Source organism: Phalangium opilio, unplaced genomic scaffold (genome assembly GCF_054372755.1).
Source record: "Phalangium opilio isolate 3A_F unplaced genomic scaffold, DU_Popi_V2 ptg000209l_1, whole genome shotgun sequence".
Lineage (NCBI taxonomy): Eukaryota > Metazoa > Arthropoda > Arachnida > Opiliones > Phalangiidae > Phalangium > Phalangium opilio.
Genome location: NW_028324217.1, coordinates 12,968,122 through 12,989,564, shown reverse-complemented (window position 1 = coordinate 12,989,564; position 21,443 = coordinate 12,968,122). Strand labels below are relative to the sequence as shown.

The window sequence follows — 21,443 nt, the reverse complement described above, 5'->3', positions numbered from 1 at the left end:
GGTTCGAGCCCATCCGGGAGCGGTGTTGTGAGGTCTCAGATGTGACGTAAAAAAGTCAGAGTTTTTCCACAATACCTGACGACCATTTAATTTTTGGGCTTCCGTGGCGCAATGGTTAGCGCGTTCGGCTGTTAACCGAAAGGTTGGTGGTTCGAGCCCAACCAGGAACTGTGTTGTGAGGTCTCAGATGTGACGTAAAAAGTCAGAGTTTTTCCACAATACCTGACGAACGTTTAATTTTTGGGCTTCCGTAGCGCAATGGTTAGCGCGTTCAGCTGTTAACCGAAAGGTTGGTGGTTCGAGGCCATCCGGGAGCTGTGTTGTGAGGTCTCAGATGTGACGTAAAATGTCAGAGTTTTTCCACAATACCTGACGAACATTTAATTTTTGGGCTTCCGTGGCGCAATGGTTAGCGCGTTCACCTGTTAACCGAAATGTTGGTGGTTCGAGCCCACCCGGGAGAGGTGTAATGGGGTCTCAGATGTAGCGTGAAAAGTCATAACTTTTCCACAATAGCTGACAACCATTTAATTTCTGAGCTTCCGTGGCTCAATGGTTAGCACGTTCGGCTGTTAACCAATAGGTTGGTGGTTCGAACCCACCCGGGAGCGGTTTTGTGGGATCTCAAATGTAACGTAAAAAGCCAAAGTTTTTCCACAATACCTGGCGACCATTTAATTTTTGGCCTTCCGTGGCGCAATGGTCAGCGCGTTCAGCTGTTAACCGAAAGGTTGGTGGTTCGAGCCCACCCGGGAGAGATGTTGTGAAGTCTCAGATGTTGTAGCTGATTTAGCTTTGGGAGAGCTTTAATAAATTAGAAGATACGGTTCCGACGGACTGAAACATCGGTCCCATAAGCGCGGTTGAGTTCGTATCGGTGTTGGTAGGTGAAAAAATAGAAACGGTACAAACGGGTAAAACTTAACAGAATCTAATGATATATTCGTCCTTTCAGAATTAAAAATCGCACTTGATTTATTGTTTCATGTCTAATTCACGCTCAGTTTATATTTAATTTTTTGATTTAAATTCGCACAAAAATTACGCCTTATAAAAGCACTAATTTTTCTTACTAATCTTAAAAATGCTCAAAAGTTTCTTTTATTTCTAGGGCTTTTTAGGGCCAAGCTCGCACAAAATTTAACTTTAAACCACTTACAGGTTGCTCAGTTAGTCCTTTTTTCTTGGGCCTTTTTAAGGGGGCCTAGCGCGCTCACAAATTTTCTAGCCAACTTACTTGTTGGACTGCTCGAGAGATTCTACTTTTTTCTTTTTATTTTTTGGTAGCTACTGGTTTTTTTTCTTAGGTGTATTTTTGGACCCACAATTCCTTTCTACAAAGGGCTTTTTTTCTTGTTGGCTCAAATCTTTAAAAACACCTGTTTTGGGCAAACATACCCGCACTAGCACTGACGTAGGGGTTTTTTATTTTTATCTACGTTGAAGGGTTTTTTACGGTTATTCACCGATTCTGATAGAGAAAAACATGTTTACAAAGGGAATGTCGAAAACGACTTGAAAGGAAGGAAAAGTACAAAAATAGCACCATGACAAATTTTAAAAATATTAACAATGAACATTGCTCTTAACAAACTTAAAATTTACAAGTTAAAGCATTGATTTTTACAAGTTAAAGCATTGATTACAAGCAAATTTACAACAAAATATTCCTAAATCAAAACACTTAAAATTTTAACAAAATCATTCAATTATTATTATCAAAAACTTTATACAAATTAACTAACTTCTAGGTCGCCCCTAAAATATCTCATTATTTTACACACTCCCCGCCCTTGAACTGTCTATACAGTTCAAGACAAAGCCTCTTTTTTTTTTACAGTTCTAAGTTATATAATAACTGGACGGGTCTCCTAAGTTTGTTACCATTGGATAATCTTACTAAACAAGATCGCACTATGCCATCGCGCCCTTTCGTTAGTTCTTGCACAACAGCTAACTTCCACATACACCGTGGACTTTTAGTATCTTCAATTAATACTACATCTCCTGTTTGGAGTTCTTTGGTCGGTTGACCTTTGTTTAATTTGAGATGATGAGCGGATCTAAGTTCTAGAAGATAATTATCTTTCCATCTAACCCAAAATCTGTCTAAAAGCGCTTGGCGATATTTTAATCGCTTCACTAATTCCCTTTTGCCGGCCGGTGGGAGCTCGCTAGTGGAATATACTTGTGATGGAAGCACGGTTAGGCGCTTGCCCACCAAAAAATGGGAAGGCGTAAGGGGTTGCGGCTCCCCAGGACTATCATTAACAAGCGTAATCGGTCTAGAGTTTATAGTTGCTTCTATCTCTACGAGGAGAGTCTCAATTTCTTCATAGGTGAGGAGGGCTTGTCCAAGGACTTTTCTTAAGGAGGTTTTGACCGATTTTACCATTCTCTCCCAAAACCCTCCCCACCATGCTCCGCGCTCTGCGATGTATTTCCAAGAGATTTTTAGGCCTCCCAGAAATTCGGTTACTTTTGGACTTCTTATATTGTTTAGCAAAATTTTAAGTCCTCATCCGCTCTTTTGAAGGTCGCGGCATTGTCACTATAGATAACTCGCACTATGCCGCGCCTAGCTATAAATCTTCTGAAAGACATGAGGAAACTTTCAGTGGTCAAATCGGTGACCAATTCTAAATGGACCGCCCTTGTCACCGCGCACGTGTATAGGGCGATGTAACATTTCTTGTTTGGCTTCACGTAGATGGGGCCCGCGTGGTCGATGCCACAGATCTCGAATGGAGGAGAAGGATTTATCCTGACATCTGGCAACGGAGCCATGACTGCCGTCGTTGGCTTTGCACGGAATATTTTGCACCGCGGGCATGACGTGATTATTTTCTTGATCAGTTGTCTCCCTCTAGGTATCCAGAATTGCTCACGCGTTTCCACTAATACGTCATTCAGGCCAGCGTGTTTTAGTCTGATATGATTCGAATAGCCTATTAAGTACGCTATATGATGGCTCGGCGAGAGAAGCCATGGGTGCTTCTCCCTGTATGACATTTTCGCCGCGCCGAGACGCCCGCCCACACAAAGTAACCCGAGATCATCGAGCTTCGGGTCCAAGGACCGGATTGGTGATTGTTTAGGGACATCTTCTCCCTTCTCTAAGTTTATAATCTCGCCTGGATAGCTTTCACTCTGCGCATTTCTAATCCAGTACTTTTCCGCGGCTTCTAGCTCTTTTGTATTTAGCGCCCCTTTTGTTTTGTCATCTTTTGCTCTAATATTGTTTACGAATCGGAATATCCACGCGGTCAATCGCACGACTAGCTGTAGGCTACTGTATTTCTTGATATCGAAGACCGTTTCTCTGGATTTCGCGACTGAATTTATGTTTACCATAAACTCTCTCGTTGACGCTCTAAGCTCGCACGTGGCTTCTTTAGGTACTGTTTCTGTTTGCACGAAATTTTCAATTGGACAATTTTCTTCCTGAAGCCATTGTGGCCCGTTCCACCATAAATCTGTATACTGTATCTGTAATGCAAATAAAATAAACATTTTGAATTGAATTGAATTGAAATCGCACGAAGCGATATCTTTTAACCATTTTCCGCGTGTAGGGAGATCGGCCGGGTTTTCTGTTCCCGCAACGTGATTCCATGACTTAGGGTCAGTACGCGCCTGAATTTCTCTGACTCTATTTTGCACAAACGGCTTCCAGCGATTAGCTTCTCCGCGAATCCAACACAACGCGATGGTGGAGTCGGTCCACATTTGTATTTTGCCCAGTTTTACTGTTAGCGTTTCAACTAAGCTATTAGCTAACCTGGCACCGATAACGGCTGCCATCAATTCTAATCTTGGCACTTTTAAACATTGTGATTTTAACTCTTTTTTCAGTGGGGCGACCTTGGCTTTAGAAGCCACTAAAACAGTACTATCTAATCCATTTGCATATACATTTTTCTAATAAAAAACTGAGGCATACGCAATTACGCTCGCATCTACAAAACCGTGGAGCTCAATTGAGAGAGGCGGTTCGTCTGAACAATTTTGAAAATAAAATCTGGGAACTTTAATTTTAATTAAGTTTCTTAACTCTGTGCACCATGAATGAAACTTTTCGGAGAACTCAAGCCCTAATTCTGCGTCCCAGTTTATTTTATTTTCCCATAATTCTTGCAAGAGCATCTTGGCAGAGATTGTAAACGGGGTAATAAAACCCAGGGGGTCAAAAATCCTGGCTACGGCTTTTAAAACCCACCTTTTAGTATTTAATCTGTTTAGTAAAAACGTTAAGAGCAGCTCCACATCAAACATTAAACAATCTCCAACTTCATCCCAGGCCAACCCTAAAACTTTGACTAGTCCTGGATTGGGTAAAGGATGGGTACCGGCTAAGCCCAAGGATTCATTGCCCCATTTTGCTCTAATTTCGGGGGAATTGCTGTGCCACTTCCTCAGATTCATACCTGCACTGGCCATGATTGATTTAGTTTCTTTGATTAAGTTATCCGCTTCTGTTACTCCCTTCCCCCCTGCTGCTAAATCATCGACGTACAAGTCTCTCAACAACGCTTCACTTGCTATGGGGTATTCGGCTAAGTATTTCTGCGCATGGACTTTAATTGTTGCGGCTAGCAAAAACGGACTAGCAGTTACGCCAAAAGGGACTCTAGTCAGCCTCAATTCTACTAAGGTTTGGTTGTCAGGACTTTCTAAACCTTTTACCCACAGAAATCTCAAAGAATCCCTGTCTCGCTCTACTATCCCTATCTGGTGAAAGGCCTTTTCAATGTCTCCTGTCACTGCAATTTTGTTTTCTCTAAAACGAACTAATATATTGAACAGCTCTGGGAGTAAATTGGGACCAGATTCTATGCAATCATTAAGTGAGGGAACGTTTTTGGCGTGAGACGAACCATCATTAACAATTCTTAATTTTGTCGTGACACTTTCTACTCTGACAACCCCCCGATGAGGAAGGTAATACAGGGGTCCCTCAATCACGTGGTTTTCTGGGACTTGTTCAACAATACCCGTCTTTATTTGCTCTTGGATTATCGCGTCATAAGCTCTAAACGTAACGGGGTCTTTTCTTAGCCTTTCTAATAAGCTAAGGGTTCGCTTCTTGGCCACTTCATAGTTGTCGCCTAGATTATTCACATTATCTTTCCAGGGGAAAGAAACCTGGTACCTCCCGTTGTTAAATTGAATTGACTTTTGAAAATCCTTAATTACTTTATTTTCTACGCTAAAATCACTAGCTTCTGGGGTATCGTTTATTCCTAAATGCTCTAAATCCCAAAATGCTTTTACTCTTTCTGACAGAAGGTCGTCCTCGCTCTCTGGCTTCACGGTAACTCTCATTACGTTAATCGCGTTAACTGCTACGCTTAGCGCTGCTCCTGCGACCTTGGTGGTACCGTGTAAGGTCCAACCAAGCTTAGTGCCAATAACAACTAACCTGTCTGATAGTCTTTCTACTGGACCTTTTGCAACTGCCCAAAAATAGTCCGCGCCTATCAAAAAATCTAACAGGGCTTCCGCACCTGAACTGGCTTCGCTCTCTGAATCTGACAAGGTATACCCACGTTTCTCCATCTCACTAGCAATATCCCCGCTTGGGACGGTGAAAACTCCACCACTTATTCCAGGGGTCTCCAAAGCTTCTATCGTAACTGTTTCCTCGCTACGCGCATTCTTAAGGACTACTTTTACTCTATTTCGCACCATTGTTGTTGGGACGTTACTCTCAAATTTAAAAACATTAAGTTTTTCTTCCCCAACTTTCTCTAGTCCTAGCTCTCTAGACAGTTTCTCATTGATAAAGCACCTATGGCTTCCACCATCGAATAAACATCTAACCCCTCTTTCATGCCCATTATCTCCTCGAATTACCGCCCTAACTGTTTGTAGCATAATTTCTTTTGTTTGCACTTGCTCGCTCTGCGCTGCGGTATTTACATTAATATCACTTGGGTTATCTTGATTTTTATTTTTCTCATCGTCACACAATATCTGATGGTGTTTACGACGACATTTTCTACATTTTTGTATTTTTCCTCTACAATTATCAGCTACGTGGCCAGATCGCATACATAAGAAACAAACCTGCTTTCTAAGGGCTATTTCCTTTCTTTCACTAACGGTTAATTTGGTACACGTATAATAAGGGTGCGGACCTTCACAAAATACACACGTTCCAAAGCGGGAACTTGGGACAGGTGACACAGCTGTGTTCAAGGCAGCGGCGGAACTACTTCTTCCGCTATAACTAGGGACGGACTTAGGGGACGGGCTTACTATGGGGCTTTTCAACTTGCACGGTACTACTTGTTTTATGTTGACTCCCCGCTCTGTGAATGGATATGGCCCTCTCCTTACCCTCTATCGCTTTTCCCAAAAAACTTAAAAGATCGTCTATTTTCCAGACATCTGTCTGTCCTAAAGGGTCATCTCCAAAACGCTCTAGAAGTTCAATAGGTAACAAACCACCCAGAATATGCGCCATGAGTTCTCCGTCACTAGCTGATAATATTCCAAGGGCTTCTAAACTTCGTACCTCGATTTGACACGTATCATGCAAATGCCTCAATCCCTTTATGTCATTACTTTTAGAAACAGGTGGTAATTGTAAAATATTGTTCATGCGTGTACTAATTAACATACTTCTGCGTCCAAAACGCTTTTCTAACGTGTGAATGGCAAAGGCGTAGCTACCCTCGCCGTCAATTACAGTTCTTATAGCTTCCTCAGCCTCCCCTTCCAAAAATGAGCGTAAATAAATCAACTTATCGGTATCAGAGAGTTCTGGGTCCTGGTCGATGGTTCCACGAAACTGTCCCCAGAAACGTTGCCACTGGTTGCTGTCTCCATTATACTTCTTTATCTGGATCTGAGGTAGTTTGACATTCTTCTTGCTCGTGGAGTGCGTCGTATTGCTGGATTGGCTCGAAGGCGGTCCTCCTTGGCCTGAGGTTACGCTGGCGGCTGAGCTGGCGTTCCGTTGCATCTTATCCATATAGCGCTTTGCTCGATCCTTCCATAAGGTTATTTCGTCAACCCAATCTTCTACGTCGGCTAGCTCGTTTTTCAGATCATCGTCATCTTTTATCAGATCAAATATGACCTGATTTAACGCGGTAATCTTTTTCTCTCGCGTACTGATTTGTGCTAAATCGTTCGCCAATTGTTCTTCGTTAACCACGGGGTTTTGAAGTTCATTTTTAATGTTATCTAACGACGTTTTAATCCGACTTCTCACCGCTTCGCGCCTAGCCGTTTGTTTAGCTAAATCGTTACTCGCCATTGTTCTATTTAATTAAACCGATTTAAAGTCTCATAATCCAACACCTCGATCCCGGGTTTACGATTGCACCAAAATGTGTAGCTGATTTAGCTTTGGGAGCGCTTTAATAAATTAGAAGATACGGTTCCGACGGACTGAAACATCGGTCCCATAAGCGCGGTTGAGTTCGTATCGGTATTGGTAGGTGAAAAAATAGAAACGGTACAAACGGGTAAAACTTAACAGAATCTAATGATTTATTCGTCCTTTAAGAATTAAAAATCGCACTTGATTTATTGTTTCATGTCTAATTCACGCACAGTTTATATTTAATTTTTTGATTTAAATTCGCACAAAAATTACGCCTTATAAAAGCACTAATTTTTCTTATTAATCTTAAAAATGCTCAAAAGTTTCTTTTATTTCTAGGGCTTTTTAGGGCCAAGCTCGCACAAAATTTAACTTTAAACCACTTACAGGTTGCTCAGTTAGTCCTTTTTTCTTGGGCCTTTTTAAGGGGGCCTAGCGCGCTCACAAATTTTCTAGCCAACTTACTTGTTGGACTGCTCGAGAGATTCTACTTTTTTCTTTTTATTTTTTGGTAGCTACTGGTTTTTTTTCTTAGGTGTATTTTTGGACCCACAATTCCTTTCTACAAAGGGCTTTTTTTCTTGTTGGCTCAAATCTTTAAAAACACCTGTTTTGGGCAAACATACCCGCACTAGCACTGACGTAGGGGTTTTTTTTATTTTTACCTACGTTGAAGGGTTTTTTACGGTTATTCACCGATTCTGATAGAGAAAAACATGTTTACAAAGGGAATGTCGAAAACGACTTGAAAGGAAGGAAAAGTACAAAAATAGCACCATGACAAATTTTAAAAATATTAACAATGAACATTGCTCTTAACAAACTTAATATTTACAAGTTAAAGCATTGATTACAAGCAAATTTACAACAAAATATTCCTAAATCAAAACACTTAAAATTTTAACAAAATCATTCAATTATTATTATCAACAACTTTATACAAATTAACTAACTTCTAGGTCGCCCCTAAAATATCTCATTATTTTACAGATGTAGCGTGAAAAGTCATAACTTTTCCACAATACCTGACAAGCATTTAATTTCTGAGTTTCCGCGGCTTAATGGTTAGCGTGTTCGGCTGTTAACCAATAGGTTGGTGGTTCGAACCCACCCGGGAGCGGTTTTGTGGGATCTCAAATGTAACGTAAAAAGCCAAAGTTTTTCCACACTACCTGACGACCATTTAATTTTTGGGCTTCCGTGGCGCAATGGTTAGCGCGTTCGGCTGTTAACTAATAGGTTGGTGGTTCGAGCCTATCAGGGAGCGGTTTTGTGAGGTCTCAGATGTAACGTAAAATGTCAGAGTTTCACCAACAATACCTGACGACCATTTAATTTTTGGGCTTCCGTGGCGCAATGGATAGCGCGTTCGGCTGTTAATCGAAAGGTTGGTGGTTCGAGCCCACCCGGGAGAGGTGTTGTGGCGTCTCAGATGTAACGTAAAATGTCAGAGTTTTTCCACAATACCTGACTAACATTCAATTTTTGGGCTTCCGTGGCTCAATGGTTAGCGCGTTCGGCTGTTAACCGAAAGGTTGGCGGTTCGAGCCCAACCGGGGAGGTGTTGTGTGTTCTCAGATGTAGCGTGAAAAGTCATAACTTTTCCACAATACCTGACAACCATTTGATTTTTGGGCTTCCGTGGCGCAATGGTTAGCGCGTTCGGCTGTTAATCGAAAGGTTGGTGGTTCGAGCCCACCCGGGAGAGGTGTTGTGGCGTCTCAGATGTAACATTAAAAGCCAAATTTTTTCCACAATACCTGACGAACATTTAATTTTTGGGCTTCCGTGACGCAATGGTTAGCGCGTTCAGCTGTTAACCGAAAGGTTGGTGGTTCGAGCCCACCCGGGAGAGGTGTTGTGGCGTCTCAGATGTAACGTTAAAAGCCAAATTTTTTCCACAATACCTGACGAACATTTAATTTTTGGGCTTCTGTGACGCAATGGTTAGCGCGTTCAGCTGTTAACCGAAAGGTTGGTGGTTCGAGCCCACCCGGAAGAGGTGTTGTGGGGTCTCAGATGTAACGTAAAAAGCCAAAGTGTTTCCACAATACCTGACGAACATTTAATTCTTGGGCTTCCGTGGCCCAATAGTTAGCGCGTTCAGCTGGTAACCGATAGGTTGGTGGTTCGCGCCCATCTTGGGGCGGTTTTGTGAGGTCTCAGATTTGACGTAAAAAGTCAGAGTTTTTCCACATTACCTGACGAACATTTAATTTTTGGGCTTCCGTGGCGCAATGGTTTGCGCGTTCAGCTGTTAACCGAAAGGTTGGTGTTTCCAGCCCATCCAGGAGAGGTGTTGTGGGGTCTCAGATGTAGCGTAAAAAGCCAAAACTTTCCCACAATCCGTAACAACCATTTAATATCTGAGCTTCCGCGGCTCAATGGTTAGCGCGTTCGGCTGTTAACCAATAGGTTGGTGGTTCGAACCCACCCGGGAGCGGTTTTGTGGGATCTCAAATGTAACGTAAAAAGCCAAAGTTTTTCCACAATACCTGACAACCATTTAATTTTTGGGCTTCCGTAGCGCAATGGTTAGCGCGTTCGGCTGTTAATCGAAAGGTTGGTGGTTCGAGCCCACCCGGGAGAGGTGTTGTGGCGTCTCAGATGTAACGTAAAATGTCAGAGTTTTTCCACAATACCTAACTAACATTCAATTTTTGGGCTTCCGTGGCTCAATGGTTAGCGCGTTCGGCTGTTAACCGAAAGGTTGGCGGTTCGAGCCCAACCGGGGAGGTGTTGTGTGTTCTCAGATGTAACGTAAAATGTCAGAGTTTTTCCACAATACCTAACTAACATTCAATTTTTGGGCTTCCGTGGCGCAATGGTTAGCGCGTTCGGCTGTTAATCGAAAGGTTGGTGGTTCGAGCCCACCCGGGAGAGGTGTTGTGGCGTCTCAGATGTAACATTAAAAGCCAAATTTTTTCCACAATACCTGACGAACATTTAATTTTTGGGCTTCCGTGACGCAATGGTTAGCGCGTTCAGCTGTTAACCGAAAGGTTGGTGGTTCGAGCTCACCCGGAAGAGGTGTTGTGGGGTCTCAGATGTAACGTAAAAAGCCAAAGTTTTTCCACAATACCTGACGAACATTTAATTCTTGGGCTTCCGTGGCGCAATGGTTAGCGCGCTCAGCTGTTAACCGAAAGGTTGGTGTTTCCAGCCCATCCAGGAGAGGTGTTGTGGGGTCTCAGATGTAGCGTAAAAAGTCAAAACTTTTCCACAATCCGTAACAACCATTTAATATCTGAGCTTCCGCGGCTCAATGGTTAGCGCGTTCGGCTGTTAACCAATAGGTTGTTGCTTCGCGCCCATCCGGGAGCGGTTTTGTGAGGTCTCAGATGTGATGTAAAAAGTCAGAGTTTTTCCACATTACCTGACGAACTTTTAATTTTTGGGCTTCCGTGGCGCAATGGTTAGCGCGTACAGCAGTTAACCGAAACGTTGGTGGTTCGATCCCACCCGGAGAGGTGTTGTGGGGTCTCAGATGTAGCGTGATAAGTCAAAGTTTTTTCACAATACCTGACAACCATTTAATTTTTGGGCTTCCGTGGCGCAATGGTTAGCGCGTATAGCTGGTAACCGAAAGGTTGGTGGTTCGAGCCCACCCGGGAGAGGTGTTGTGAAGTCTCAGATATAGCGTGAAAAGTCATAACTTTTCCACAATACCTGACAAACATTTAATTTCTGAGCTTCCGTGGACCAATGGTTAGCGCGTTCAGCTGGTGGCCGATAGGTTGGTGGTTCGCGCCCATCTTGGGGCGGTTTTGTGAGGTCTCAGATGTGACGTAAAAAGTCAAGTTTTTCCACAATACCTGACGAACATTTAATTTTTGGGCTTCCGTGGCGCAATGGTTAGCGCGTAAAGCTGGTAACCGAAAGGTTGGTGGTTCGAGCCCTCCCAAAAGAGGTGTTGTGAAGTCTCAGATGTAGCGTGAAAAGTCATAACTTTTCCACAATACGTAACAACCGTTTAATATCTGAGCTTCCGCGGCTCAATGGTTAGCGCGTTCGGCTGTTAACCAATAGGTTGGTGGTTCGAACCCACCCGGGAGCGGTTTTGTGGGATCTCAAATGTAACGTAAAAAGCCAAAGTTTTTCCACACTACCTGACGACCATTTAATTTTTGGGCTTCCGTGGCGCAATGGTTAGCGCGTTCGGCTGTTAACTAATAGGTTGGTGGTTCGAGCCTATCAGGGAGCGGTTTTGTGAGGTCTCAGATGTAACGTAAAATGTCAGAGTTTCACCAACAATACCTGACGACCATTTAATTTTTTGGCTTCCGTGGTGCAATGGTTAGCGCGTTCAGCTGTTAACCGCAAGGTTGTTGGTTCGCGCCCATCCGGGATTGGTTTTGTTAGGTCTCAGATGTGATGTAAAAAGTCAGAGTTTTTCCACATTACCTGACGAACATTTAATTTTTGAGCTTCCGTGGCGCAATGGTTAGCGCGTACAGCAGTTAACCGAAACGTTGGTGGTTCGATCCCACCCGAAGAGGTGTTGTGGGGTCTCAGATGTAGCGTGATAAGTCAAAGTTTTTTCACAATACCTGACAACCATTTAATTTTTGGGCTTCCGTGGCGCAATGGTTAGCGCGTACAGCTGGTAACCGAAAGGTTGGTGGTTCGAGCCCACCCGGGAGAGGTGTTGTGAAGTCTCAGATGTAGCGTGAAAAGTCATAACTTTTCCACAATACCTGACAAACATTTAATTTCTGAGCTTCCGTGGCCCAATGGTTAGCGCGTTCAGCTGATAGCCGATAGGTTGGTGGTTCGCGCCCATCTTGGTGCGGTTTTGTGAGGTCTCAGATGTGACGTAAAAATTCAAGTTTTTCCACAATACCTGACGAACATTTAATTTTTGGTCTTCCGTGGCGCAATGGTTAGCACGTACAGCTGTTAACCGAAAGGTTGGTGGTTCGAGCCCACCCGGAGAGGTGTTGTGGGGTCTCAGATGTGACGTAAAAAGTCAGAGTTTTTCCACAATACCTGACGACCATTTAATTTTTGGGCTTCCGTGGCGCAATGGTTAGCGCGTTCAGCTGTTAACCGCAAGGTTGGTGGTTCGCGCCCATCCGGGAGCGGTTTTGTGAGGTCTCAGATGTGACGTAAAAAGTCAGAGTTTTTCCACATTACCTGACGAACATTTAATTTTTGGGCTTCCGTGGCGCAATGGTTAGCGCGTTCAGCTGTTAACCGAAAGGTTGGTGGTTCGAGCCCACCCGGAGAGGTGTTGTGGGGTCTCAGATGTAGCGTGATAAGTCAAAGTTTTTCCACAATACGTAACAACCATTTAATATCTGAGCTTCCGCGGCTCAATGGTTAGCGCGTTCGGCTGTTAACCAATAGGTTGGTGGTTCGAACCCACCCGGGAGCGGTTTTGTGGGATCTCAAATGTAACGTAAAAAGCCAAAGTTTTTCCACACTACCTGACGACCATTTAATTTTAGGGCTTCCGTGGCGCAATGGTTAGCGCGTTCGGCTGTTAACTAATAGGTTGGTGGTTCGAGCCTATCAGGGAGCGGTTTTGTGAGGTCTCAGATGTAACGTAAAATGTCAGAGTTTCACCAACAATACCTGACGACCATTTAATTTTTTGGCTTCCGTGGCGCAATGGTTAGCGCGTTCAGCTGTTAACCGCAAGGTTGTTGGTTCGCGCCCATCCGGGAGCGGTTTTGTGAGGTCTCAGATGTGATGTAAAAAGTCAGAGTTTATCCACATTACCTGACGAACATTTAATTTTTGAGCTTCCGTGGCGCAATGGTTAGCGCGTACAGCAGTTAACAGAAACGTTGGTGGTTCGAGCCCACCCGGGAGAGGTGTTGTGAAGTCTCAGATGTAGCGTGAAAAGTCATAACTTTTCCACAATACCTGACAAACATTTAATTTCTGAGCTTCCGTGGCGCAATGGTTAGCGCGTTCAGCTGGTAGCCGATAGGTTGGTGGTTCGCGCCCATCTTGGGGCGGTTTTGTGAGGTCTCAGATGTGACGTAAAAAGTCAAGTTTTTCCACAATACCTGACGAACATTTAATTTTTGGGCTTCCGTGGCGCAATGGTTAGCGCGTACAGCTGGTAACCGAAAGGTTGGTGGTTCGAGGCCACCCGGGAGAGGTGTTGTTCGGTCTCAGATGTAACGTAAAAAGCCATAGTTTTTCCACAATTCCTGACGAACATTTAATTTTTGGGCTTCCGTGACGCAATGGTTAGCGCGTTCAGCTGTTAACCGAAAGGTTGGTGGTTCGAGCCCACCCGGAAGAGGTGTTGTGGGGTCTCAGATGTAGCGTGAAAAGTCATAACTTTTCCACAATACCTGACAACCATTTAAGTTCCGAGCTTCCGTGGCTCAATGGTTAGCGCGTTCGGCTGTTAACCGAAAGGTTGGTGGTTCGAGCCCACCAGGGAGAGGTGTTGTGTGGTCTCAGATGTAGCGTGAAAAGTCATAACTTTTCCACAATACCTGACAACCATTTAATTTCTGAGCTTCCGTGGCGCAATGGTTAGCGCGCTCAGCTGTTATTCAAAAGATTGGTGGTTCGAGCCCACCCGGGAGCAGTGTTATGTGGTCTCAGATGTGACGTAAAAAGTCATAACTTTTCCACAATACCTGACGACCATTTAATTTTTGGGCTTCCGTTGCGCAATGGTTAGCGCGTTCGGCTGTTAACCGAAAGGTTGGTGGTTCGGGCCTTCCCAGGAGAGGTGTTGTGGGGTCTCAGATGTAGCGTGAAAGTCATAACTATTCCACAATACCTGACAACCAATTAATTTCCGAGCTTCCGTGGCTCAATTGTTAGCGCGTTCGGCTGTTAAATGAAAGGTTGGTGGTTCGAGCCCACCCGGGAGAGGTGTTGTGTGGTCTCAGATGTAGCGTGAAAAGTCATAACTTTTCCACAATACCTGACAACCATTTAATTTCTGAGCTTCCGTGGCGCAATGGTTAGCGCGCTCAGCTGTTATTCAAAAGGTTGGTGGTTCGAGCCCACCCGGGAGCAGTGTTGTGAGGTCTCAGATGTGACGTAAATAGTCGGAGTTTTTCCACAATACCTGACGACCATTTAAATTTTGGGCTTCCGTGGCGCAGTGGTTAGCGCGTTCGGCTGTTAACCGAAAGGTTGGTGGTTCGAGGCCACCCGGGAGAGGTGTTGTTCGGTCTCAGATGTAACGTAAAAAGCCATAGTTTTTCCACAATTCCTGACGAACATTTAATTTTTGGGCTTCCGTGACGCAATGGTTAGCGCGTTCAGCTGTTAACCGAAAGGTTGGTGGTTCGAGCCCACCCGGAAGAGGTGTTGTGGGGTCTCAGATGTAGCGTGAAAAGTCATAACTTTTCCACAATACCTGACAACCATTTAAGTTCCGAGCTTCCGTGGCTCAATGGTTAGCGCGTTCGGCTGTTAACCGAAAGGTTGGTGGTTCGAGCCCACCCGGGAGAGGTGTTGTGTGGTCTCAGATGTAGCGTGAAAAGTCATAACGTTTCCACAATACCTGACAACCATTTAATTTTTGAGCTTCCTTGGAGCAATGGTTAGCGCGCTCAGCTGTTATTCAAAAGGTTGGTGGTTCGAGCCCACCCGGGAGCAGTGTTGTGAGGTCTCAGATGTGACGTAAAAAGTCAGAGTTTTTCCACAATACCTGACGACCATTTAATTTTTGGGCTTCCGTGGCGCAGTGGTTAGCGTGTTCGGCTGTTAACCGAAAGGTTGGTGGTTCGAGCTCACCCGGGAGAGGTGTTGTGGGGTCTCAGACGTAACGTAAAAAGCCAAAGTTTTTCCACAATTCCTGACGAACATTTAAGTTCCGAGCTTCCGTGGCTCAATGGTTAGCGCGTTCGGCTGTTAACCGAAAGGTTGGTGGTTCGGGCCCACCCAGGAGAGGAGTTGTGGGGTCTCAGATGTAGCGTGAAAAGTCATAACTTTTCCACAATACCTGACAACCATTTAATTTCCGAGCTTCCGTGGCTCAATGGTTAGCGCGTTCGGCTGTTAACCTAAAGGTTGGTGGTTCGAGCCCACCCGGGGGAAGTGTTGTGTGGTCCCAGATGTAGCGTGAAAAGTCATAACTTTTCGACAATACCTGACAACCATTTAATTTCTGAGCTTCTGTGGCTCAATGGTTAGCGCGTTCGGCTTTTAACCAATAGGTTGGTGGTTCGAGCCTATCCGGGAGCGGTGTTGTGAGGTCTCAGATGTAACGTAAAATGTCAGAGGTTTTCCACAATACCTGACTAACATTCAATTTTTGGGCTTCCGTGGCTCAATGGTTAGCGCGTTCGGCTGTTAACCGAAAGGTTGGTGGTTCGAGCCCACCCGGAAGAGATGTTGTGGGGTCTCAGATGTAGCATGAAAAGTCATAACTTTTCCACAATACCTGACAACCATTTAAGTTCCGAGCTTCCGTGGCTCAATGGTAAGCGCGTTCGGCTGTTAACCGAAAGGTTGGTGGTTCGAGCCCACCAGGGAGAGATGTTGTGTGGTCTCAGATGTAGCGTGAAAAGTCATAACTTTTCTACAATACCTGACAACCATTTAATTTCTGAGCTTCCGTGGCGCAATGGTTAGCGCGCTCAGCTGTTACTCAAAAGGTTGGTGGTTCGAGCCCACCCGGGAGCAGTGTTGTGAGGTCTCAGATGTGACGTAAAAAGTCGGAGTTTTTCCACAATACCTGACGACCATTTAATTTTTGGGCTTCCGTGGCGCAATGGTTAGCGCGTTCGGCTGTTAACCGAAAGGTTGGTGGTTCGGGCCCACCCAGGAGACGTGTTGTGGGGTCTCAGATGTAGCGTGAAAAGTCATAACTTTTCCACAATACCTGACAACCATTTAATTTCCGAGCTTCCGTGGCTCAAGGGTTAGCGCGTTCGGCTGTTAACCGAAAGGTTGGTGGTTCGAGCTTACCCGGGAGAGGTGTTGTGTGGTCTCAGATGTAGCGTCAAAAGTCATAACTTTTCCACAATACCTGACAACCATTTAATTTCTGAGCTTCCTTGGCGCAATGGTTAGCGCGCTCAGCTGTTATTCAAAAGGTTGGTGGTTCGAGCCCACCCGGGAGCAGTGTTGTGAGGTCTCAGATGTGACGTAAAAAGTCGGAGTTTTTCCACAATACCTGACGACCATTTAATTTTTGGGCTTCCGTGGCGCAATGGTTAGCGCGTTCGGCTGTTAACCGAAAGGTTGGTGGTTCGGGCCCACCCAGGAGAGGAGTTGTGGGGTCTCAGATGTAGCGTGAAAAGTCATAACTTTTCCACAATACCTGACAACCATTTAATTTCCGAGCTTCCGTGGCTCAATGGTTAGCGCGTTCGGCTGTTAACCTAAAGGTTGGTGGTTCGAGCCCACCAAGGGGAAGTGTTGTGTGGTCCCAGATATAGCGTGAAAAGTCATAACTTTTCGACAATACCTGACAACCATTTAATTTCTGAGCGTCCGTGGCTCAATGGTTAGCGCGTTCGGCTTTTAACCAATAGGTTGGTGGTTCGAGCCTATCCGGGAGCGGTGTTGTGAGGTCTCAGATGTAACGTAAAATGTCAGAGGTTTTCCACAATACCTGACTAACATTCAATTTTTGGGCTTCCGTGGCTCAATGGTTAGCGCGTTCGGCTGTTAACCGAAAGGTTGGTGGTTCGAGCCCACCCGGAAGAGATGTTGTGGGGTCTCAGATGTAGCATGAAAAGTCATAACTTTTCCACAATACCTGACAACCATTTAAGTTCCGAGCTTCCGTGGCTCAATGGTAAGCGCGTTCGGCTGTTAACCGAAAGGTTGGTGTTTCGAGCCCACCAGGGAGAGATGTTGTGTGGTCTCAGATGTAGCGTGAAAAGTCATAACTTTTCCACAATACCTGACAACCATTTAATTTCTGAGCTTCCGTGGCGCAATGGTTAGCGCGCTCAGCTGTTATTCAAAAGGTTGGTGGTTCGAGCCCACCCGGGAGCAGTGTTGTGAGGTCTCAGATGTGACGTAAAAAGTCGGAGTTTTTCCACAATACCTGACGACCATTTAATTTTTGGGCTTCCGTGGCGCAATGGTTAGCGCGTTCGGCTGTTAACCGAAAGGTTGGTGGTTCGGGCCCACCCAGGAGAGGAGTTGTGGGGTCTCAGATGTAGCGTGAAAAGTCATAACTTTTCCACAATACCTGACAACCATTTAATTTCCGAGCTTCCGGGGCTCAATGGTTAGCGCGTTCGGCTGTTAACCTAAAGGTTGGTGGTTCGAGCCCACCCGGGGGAAGTGTTGTGTGGTCCCAGATGTAGCGTGAAAAGTCATAACTTTTCGACAATACCTGACAACCATTTAATTTCTGAGCTTCCGTGGCTCAATGGTTAGCGCGTTCGGCTTTTAACCAATAGGTTGGTGGTTCGAGCCTATCCGGGAGCGGTGTTGTGAGGTCTCAGATGTAACGTAAAATGTCAGAGGTTTTCCACAATACCTGACTAACATTCAATTTTTGGGCTTCCGTGGCTCAATGGTTAGCGCGTTCGGCTGTTAACCGAAAGGTTGGTGGTTCGAGCCCACCCGGAAGAGATGTTGTGGGGTCTCAGATGTAGCATGAAAAGTCATAACTTTTCCACAATACCTGACAACCATTTAAGTTCCGAGCTTCCGTGGCTCAATGGTAAGCGCGTTCGGCTGTTAACCGAAAGGTTGGTGGTTCGAGCCCACCAGGGAGAGATGTTGTGTGGTCTCAGATGTAGCGTGAAAAGTCATAACTTTTCCACAATACCTGACAACCATTTAATTTCTGAGCTTCCGTGGCGCAATGGTTAGCGCGCTCAGCTGTTACTCAAAAGGTTGGTGGTTCGAGCCCACCCGGGAGCAGTGTTGTGAGGTCTCAGATGTGACGTTAAAAGTCGGAGTTTTGCCACAATACCTGACGACCATTTAATTTTTGGGCTTCCGTGGCGCAATGGTTAGCGCGTTCGGCTGTTAACCGAAAGGTTGGTGGTTCGGGCCCACCGAGGAGACGTGTTGTGGGGTCTCAGATGTAGCGTGAAAAGTCATAACTTTTCCACAATACCTGACAACCATTTAATTTCCGAGCTTCCGTGGCTCAAGGGTTAGCGCGTTCGGCTGTTAACCGAAAGGTTGGTGGTTCGAGCTTACCCGGGAGAGGTGTTGTGTGGTCTCAGATGTAGCGTCAAAAGTCATAACTTTTCCACAATACCTGACAACCATTTAATTTCTGAGCTTCCTTGGCGCAATGGTTAGCGCGCTCAGCTGTTATTCAAAAGGTTGGTGGTTCGAGCCCACCCGGGAGCAGTGTTGTGAGGTCTCAGATGTGACGTAAAAAGTCGGAGTTTTTCCACAATACCTGACGACCATTTAATTTTTGGGCTTCCGTGGCGCAATGGTTAGCGCGTTCGGCTGTTAACCGAAAGGTTGGTGGTTCGGGCCCACCCAGGAGAGGAGTTGTGGGGTCTCAGATGTAGCGTGAAAAGTCATAACTTTTCCACAATACCTGACAACCATTTAATTTCCGAGCTTCCGTGGCTCAATTGTTAGCGCGTTCGGCTGTTAAATGAAAGGTTGGTGGTTCGAGCCCACCCGGGAGAGGTGTTGTGTGGTCTCAGATGTAGCGTGAAAAGTCATAACTTTTCCACAATACCTGACAACCAGTTAATTTCTGAGCTTCCTTGGAGCAATGGTTAGCGCGCTCAGCTGTTATTCAAAAGGTTGATGGTTCGAGCCCACCCGGGAGCAGTGTTGTGAGGTCTCAGATGTGACGTAAAAAGTCAGAGTTTTTCCACAATACCTGACGGCCATTTAATTTTTGGGCTTCCGTGGCACAGTGGTTAGCGCGTTCGGCTGTTAACCGAAAGGTTGGTGGTTCGAGCCCACCCGGAAGAGATGTTGTGGGGTCTCAGATGTAGCGTGAAAAGTCATAACTTTTCCACAATACCTGACAACCATTTAAGTTCCGAGCTTCCGTGGCTCAATGGTAAGCGCGTTCGGCTGTTAACCGAAAGGTTGGTGGTTCGAGCCCACCAGGGATCGGTGTTGTGTGGTCTCAGATGTAGCGTGAAAAGTCATAACTTTTCCACAATACCTGACAACCATTTAATTTCTGAGCTTCCGTGGCGCAATGGTTAGCGCGCTCAGCTGTTATTCAAAAGGTTGGTGGTTCGAGCCCACCCGGGAGCAGTGTTGTGAGGTCTCAGATGTGACGTAAAAAGTCGGAGTTTTTTCACAATACCTGACGACCATTTAATTTTTGGGCTTCCGTGGCGCAATGGTTAGCGCGTTCGGCTGTTAACCGAAAGGTTGGTGGTTCGGGCCCACCCAGGAGAGGTGTTGTGGGGTCTCAGATGTAGCGTGAAAAGTCATAACTTTTCCACAATACCTGACAACCATTTAAGTTCCGAGCTTCCGTGGCTCAATGGTAAGCGCGTTCGGCTGTTAACCGAAAGGTTGGTGGTTCGAGCCCACCAGGGAGAGGTGTTGTGTGGTCTCAGATGTAGCGTGAAAAGTCATAACTTTTCCACAATACCTGACAACCATTTAATTTCTGAGCTTCCGTGGCGCAATGGTTAGCGCGCTCAGCTGTTATTCAAAAGGTTGGTGGTTCGAGCCCACCCGGGAGCAGTATTGTGAGGTCTCAGATGTGACGTAAAAAGTCGGAGTTTTTCCACAATACCTGACGACCATTTAAATTTTGGGCTTCCGTGGCGCAATGGTTAGCGCGTTCGGCTGTTAACCGAAAGGTTGGTGGTTCGGGCCCACCCAGGAGAGGTGTTGTGGGGTCTCAGATGTAGCGTGAAAAGTCATAACTTTTCCACAATACCTGACAACCAGTTAATTTCTGAGCTTCCTTGGAGCTATGGTTAGCGCGCTCAGCTGTTATTCAAAAGGTTGGTGGTTCGAGCCCACCCGGGAGCAGTGTTGTGAGGTCTCAGATGTGACGTAAAAAGTCGGAGTTTTTCCACAATACCTGACGACCATTTAATTTTTGGGCTTCCGTGGCGCAATGGTTAGCGCGTTCGGCTGTTAACCGAAAGGTTGGTGGTTCGGGCCCACCCAGGAGAGGTGTTGTGGGGTCTCAGATGTAGCGTGAAAAGTCATAACTTTTCCACAATACCTGACAACCATTTAAGTTCCGAGCTTCCGTGGCTCAATGGTAAGCGCGTTCGGCTGTTAACCGAAAGGTTGGTGGTTCGAGCCCACCAGGGAGAGGTGTTGTGTGGTCTCAGATGTAGCGTGAAAAGTCATAACTTTTCCACAATACCTGACAACCATTTAATTTCTGAGCTTCCGTGGCGCGATGGTTAGCGCGCTCAGCTGTTATTCAAAAGGTTGGTGGTTCGAGCCCACCCGGGAGCAGTGTTGTGAGGTCTCAGATGTGACGTAAAAAGTCGGAGTTTTTCCACAATACCTGACGACCATTTAATTTTTGGGCTTCCGTGGCGCAATGGTTAGCGCGTTCGGCTGTTAACCGAAAGGTTGGTGGTTCGGGCCCACCCAGGAGAGGAGTTGTGGGGTCTCAGATGTAGCGTGAAAAGTCATAACTTTTCCACAATACCTGACAACCATTTAATTTCCGAGCTTCCGTGGCTCAATGGTTAGCGCGTTCGGCTGTTAACCTAAAGGTTGGTGGTTCGAGCCCACCCGGGGGAAGTGTTGTGTGGTCCCAGATGTAGCGTGAAAAGTCATAACTTTTCGACAATACCTGACAACCATTTAATTTCTGAGCTTCCGTGGCTCAATGGTTAGCGCGTTCGGCTTTTAACCAATAGGTTGGTGGTTCGAGCCTATCCGGGAGCGGTGTTGTGAGGTCTCAGATGTAACGTAAAATGTCAGAGGTTTTCCACAATACCTGACTAACATTCAATTTTTGGGCTTCCGTGGCTCAATGGTTAGCGCGTTCGGCTGTTAACCGAAAGGTTGGTGGTTCGAGCCCACCCGGAAGAGATGTTGTGGGGTCTCAGATGTAGCATGAAAAGTCATAACTTTTCCACAATACCTGACAACCATTTAAGTTCCGAGCTTCCGTGGCTCAATGGTAAGCGCGTTCGGCTGTTAACCGAAAGGTTGGTGGTTCGAGCCCACCAGGGAGAGATGTTGTGTGGTCTCAGATGTAGCGTGAAAAGTCATAACTTTTCCACAATACCTGACA

General features: G+C 45.6%; 2 protein-coding genes and 1 non-coding gene across 3 annotated transcripts; 1 reads left to right on the top strand and 2 right to left on the bottom strand.

Moving 5' to 3' along the window:
- Nucleotides 1-1,834: 1,834 nt before the first annotated feature.
- On the bottom strand, nt 1,835-2,395 carry LOC149619979 (uncharacterized). The gene has a single exon (XM_089854577.1). It carries the CDS (start codon nt 2,393-2,395, stop codon nt 1,835-1,837), a length of 561 nt encoding a protein of 186 aa, XP_089710703.1.
- A 104-nt stretch (nt 2,396-2,499) lies between these two features.
- LOC149619978 (uncharacterized) lies at nt 2,500-7,267 on the bottom strand. Its single transcript, XM_089854576.1, has 4 exons — nt 6,262-7,267; nt 4,055-6,140; nt 3,952-3,959; nt 2,500-3,896 (listed from the first exon to the last, which is right to left on the bottom strand). Exons 1-4 carry the CDS (start codon nt 7,265-7,267, stop codon nt 2,500-2,502), a joined length of 4,497 nt encoding a protein of 1,498 aa, XP_089710702.1.
- Nucleotides 7,268-11,908: 4,641 nt separating this feature from the next.
- On the top strand, nt 11,909-11,981 carry TRNAT-GGU (transfer RNA threonine (anticodon GGU)). The gene has a single exon. It is a non-coding gene; the product is annotated as a tRNA-Thr (tRNA).
- The last annotated feature ends 9,462 nt before the right edge of the window (nt 11,982-21,443 follow it).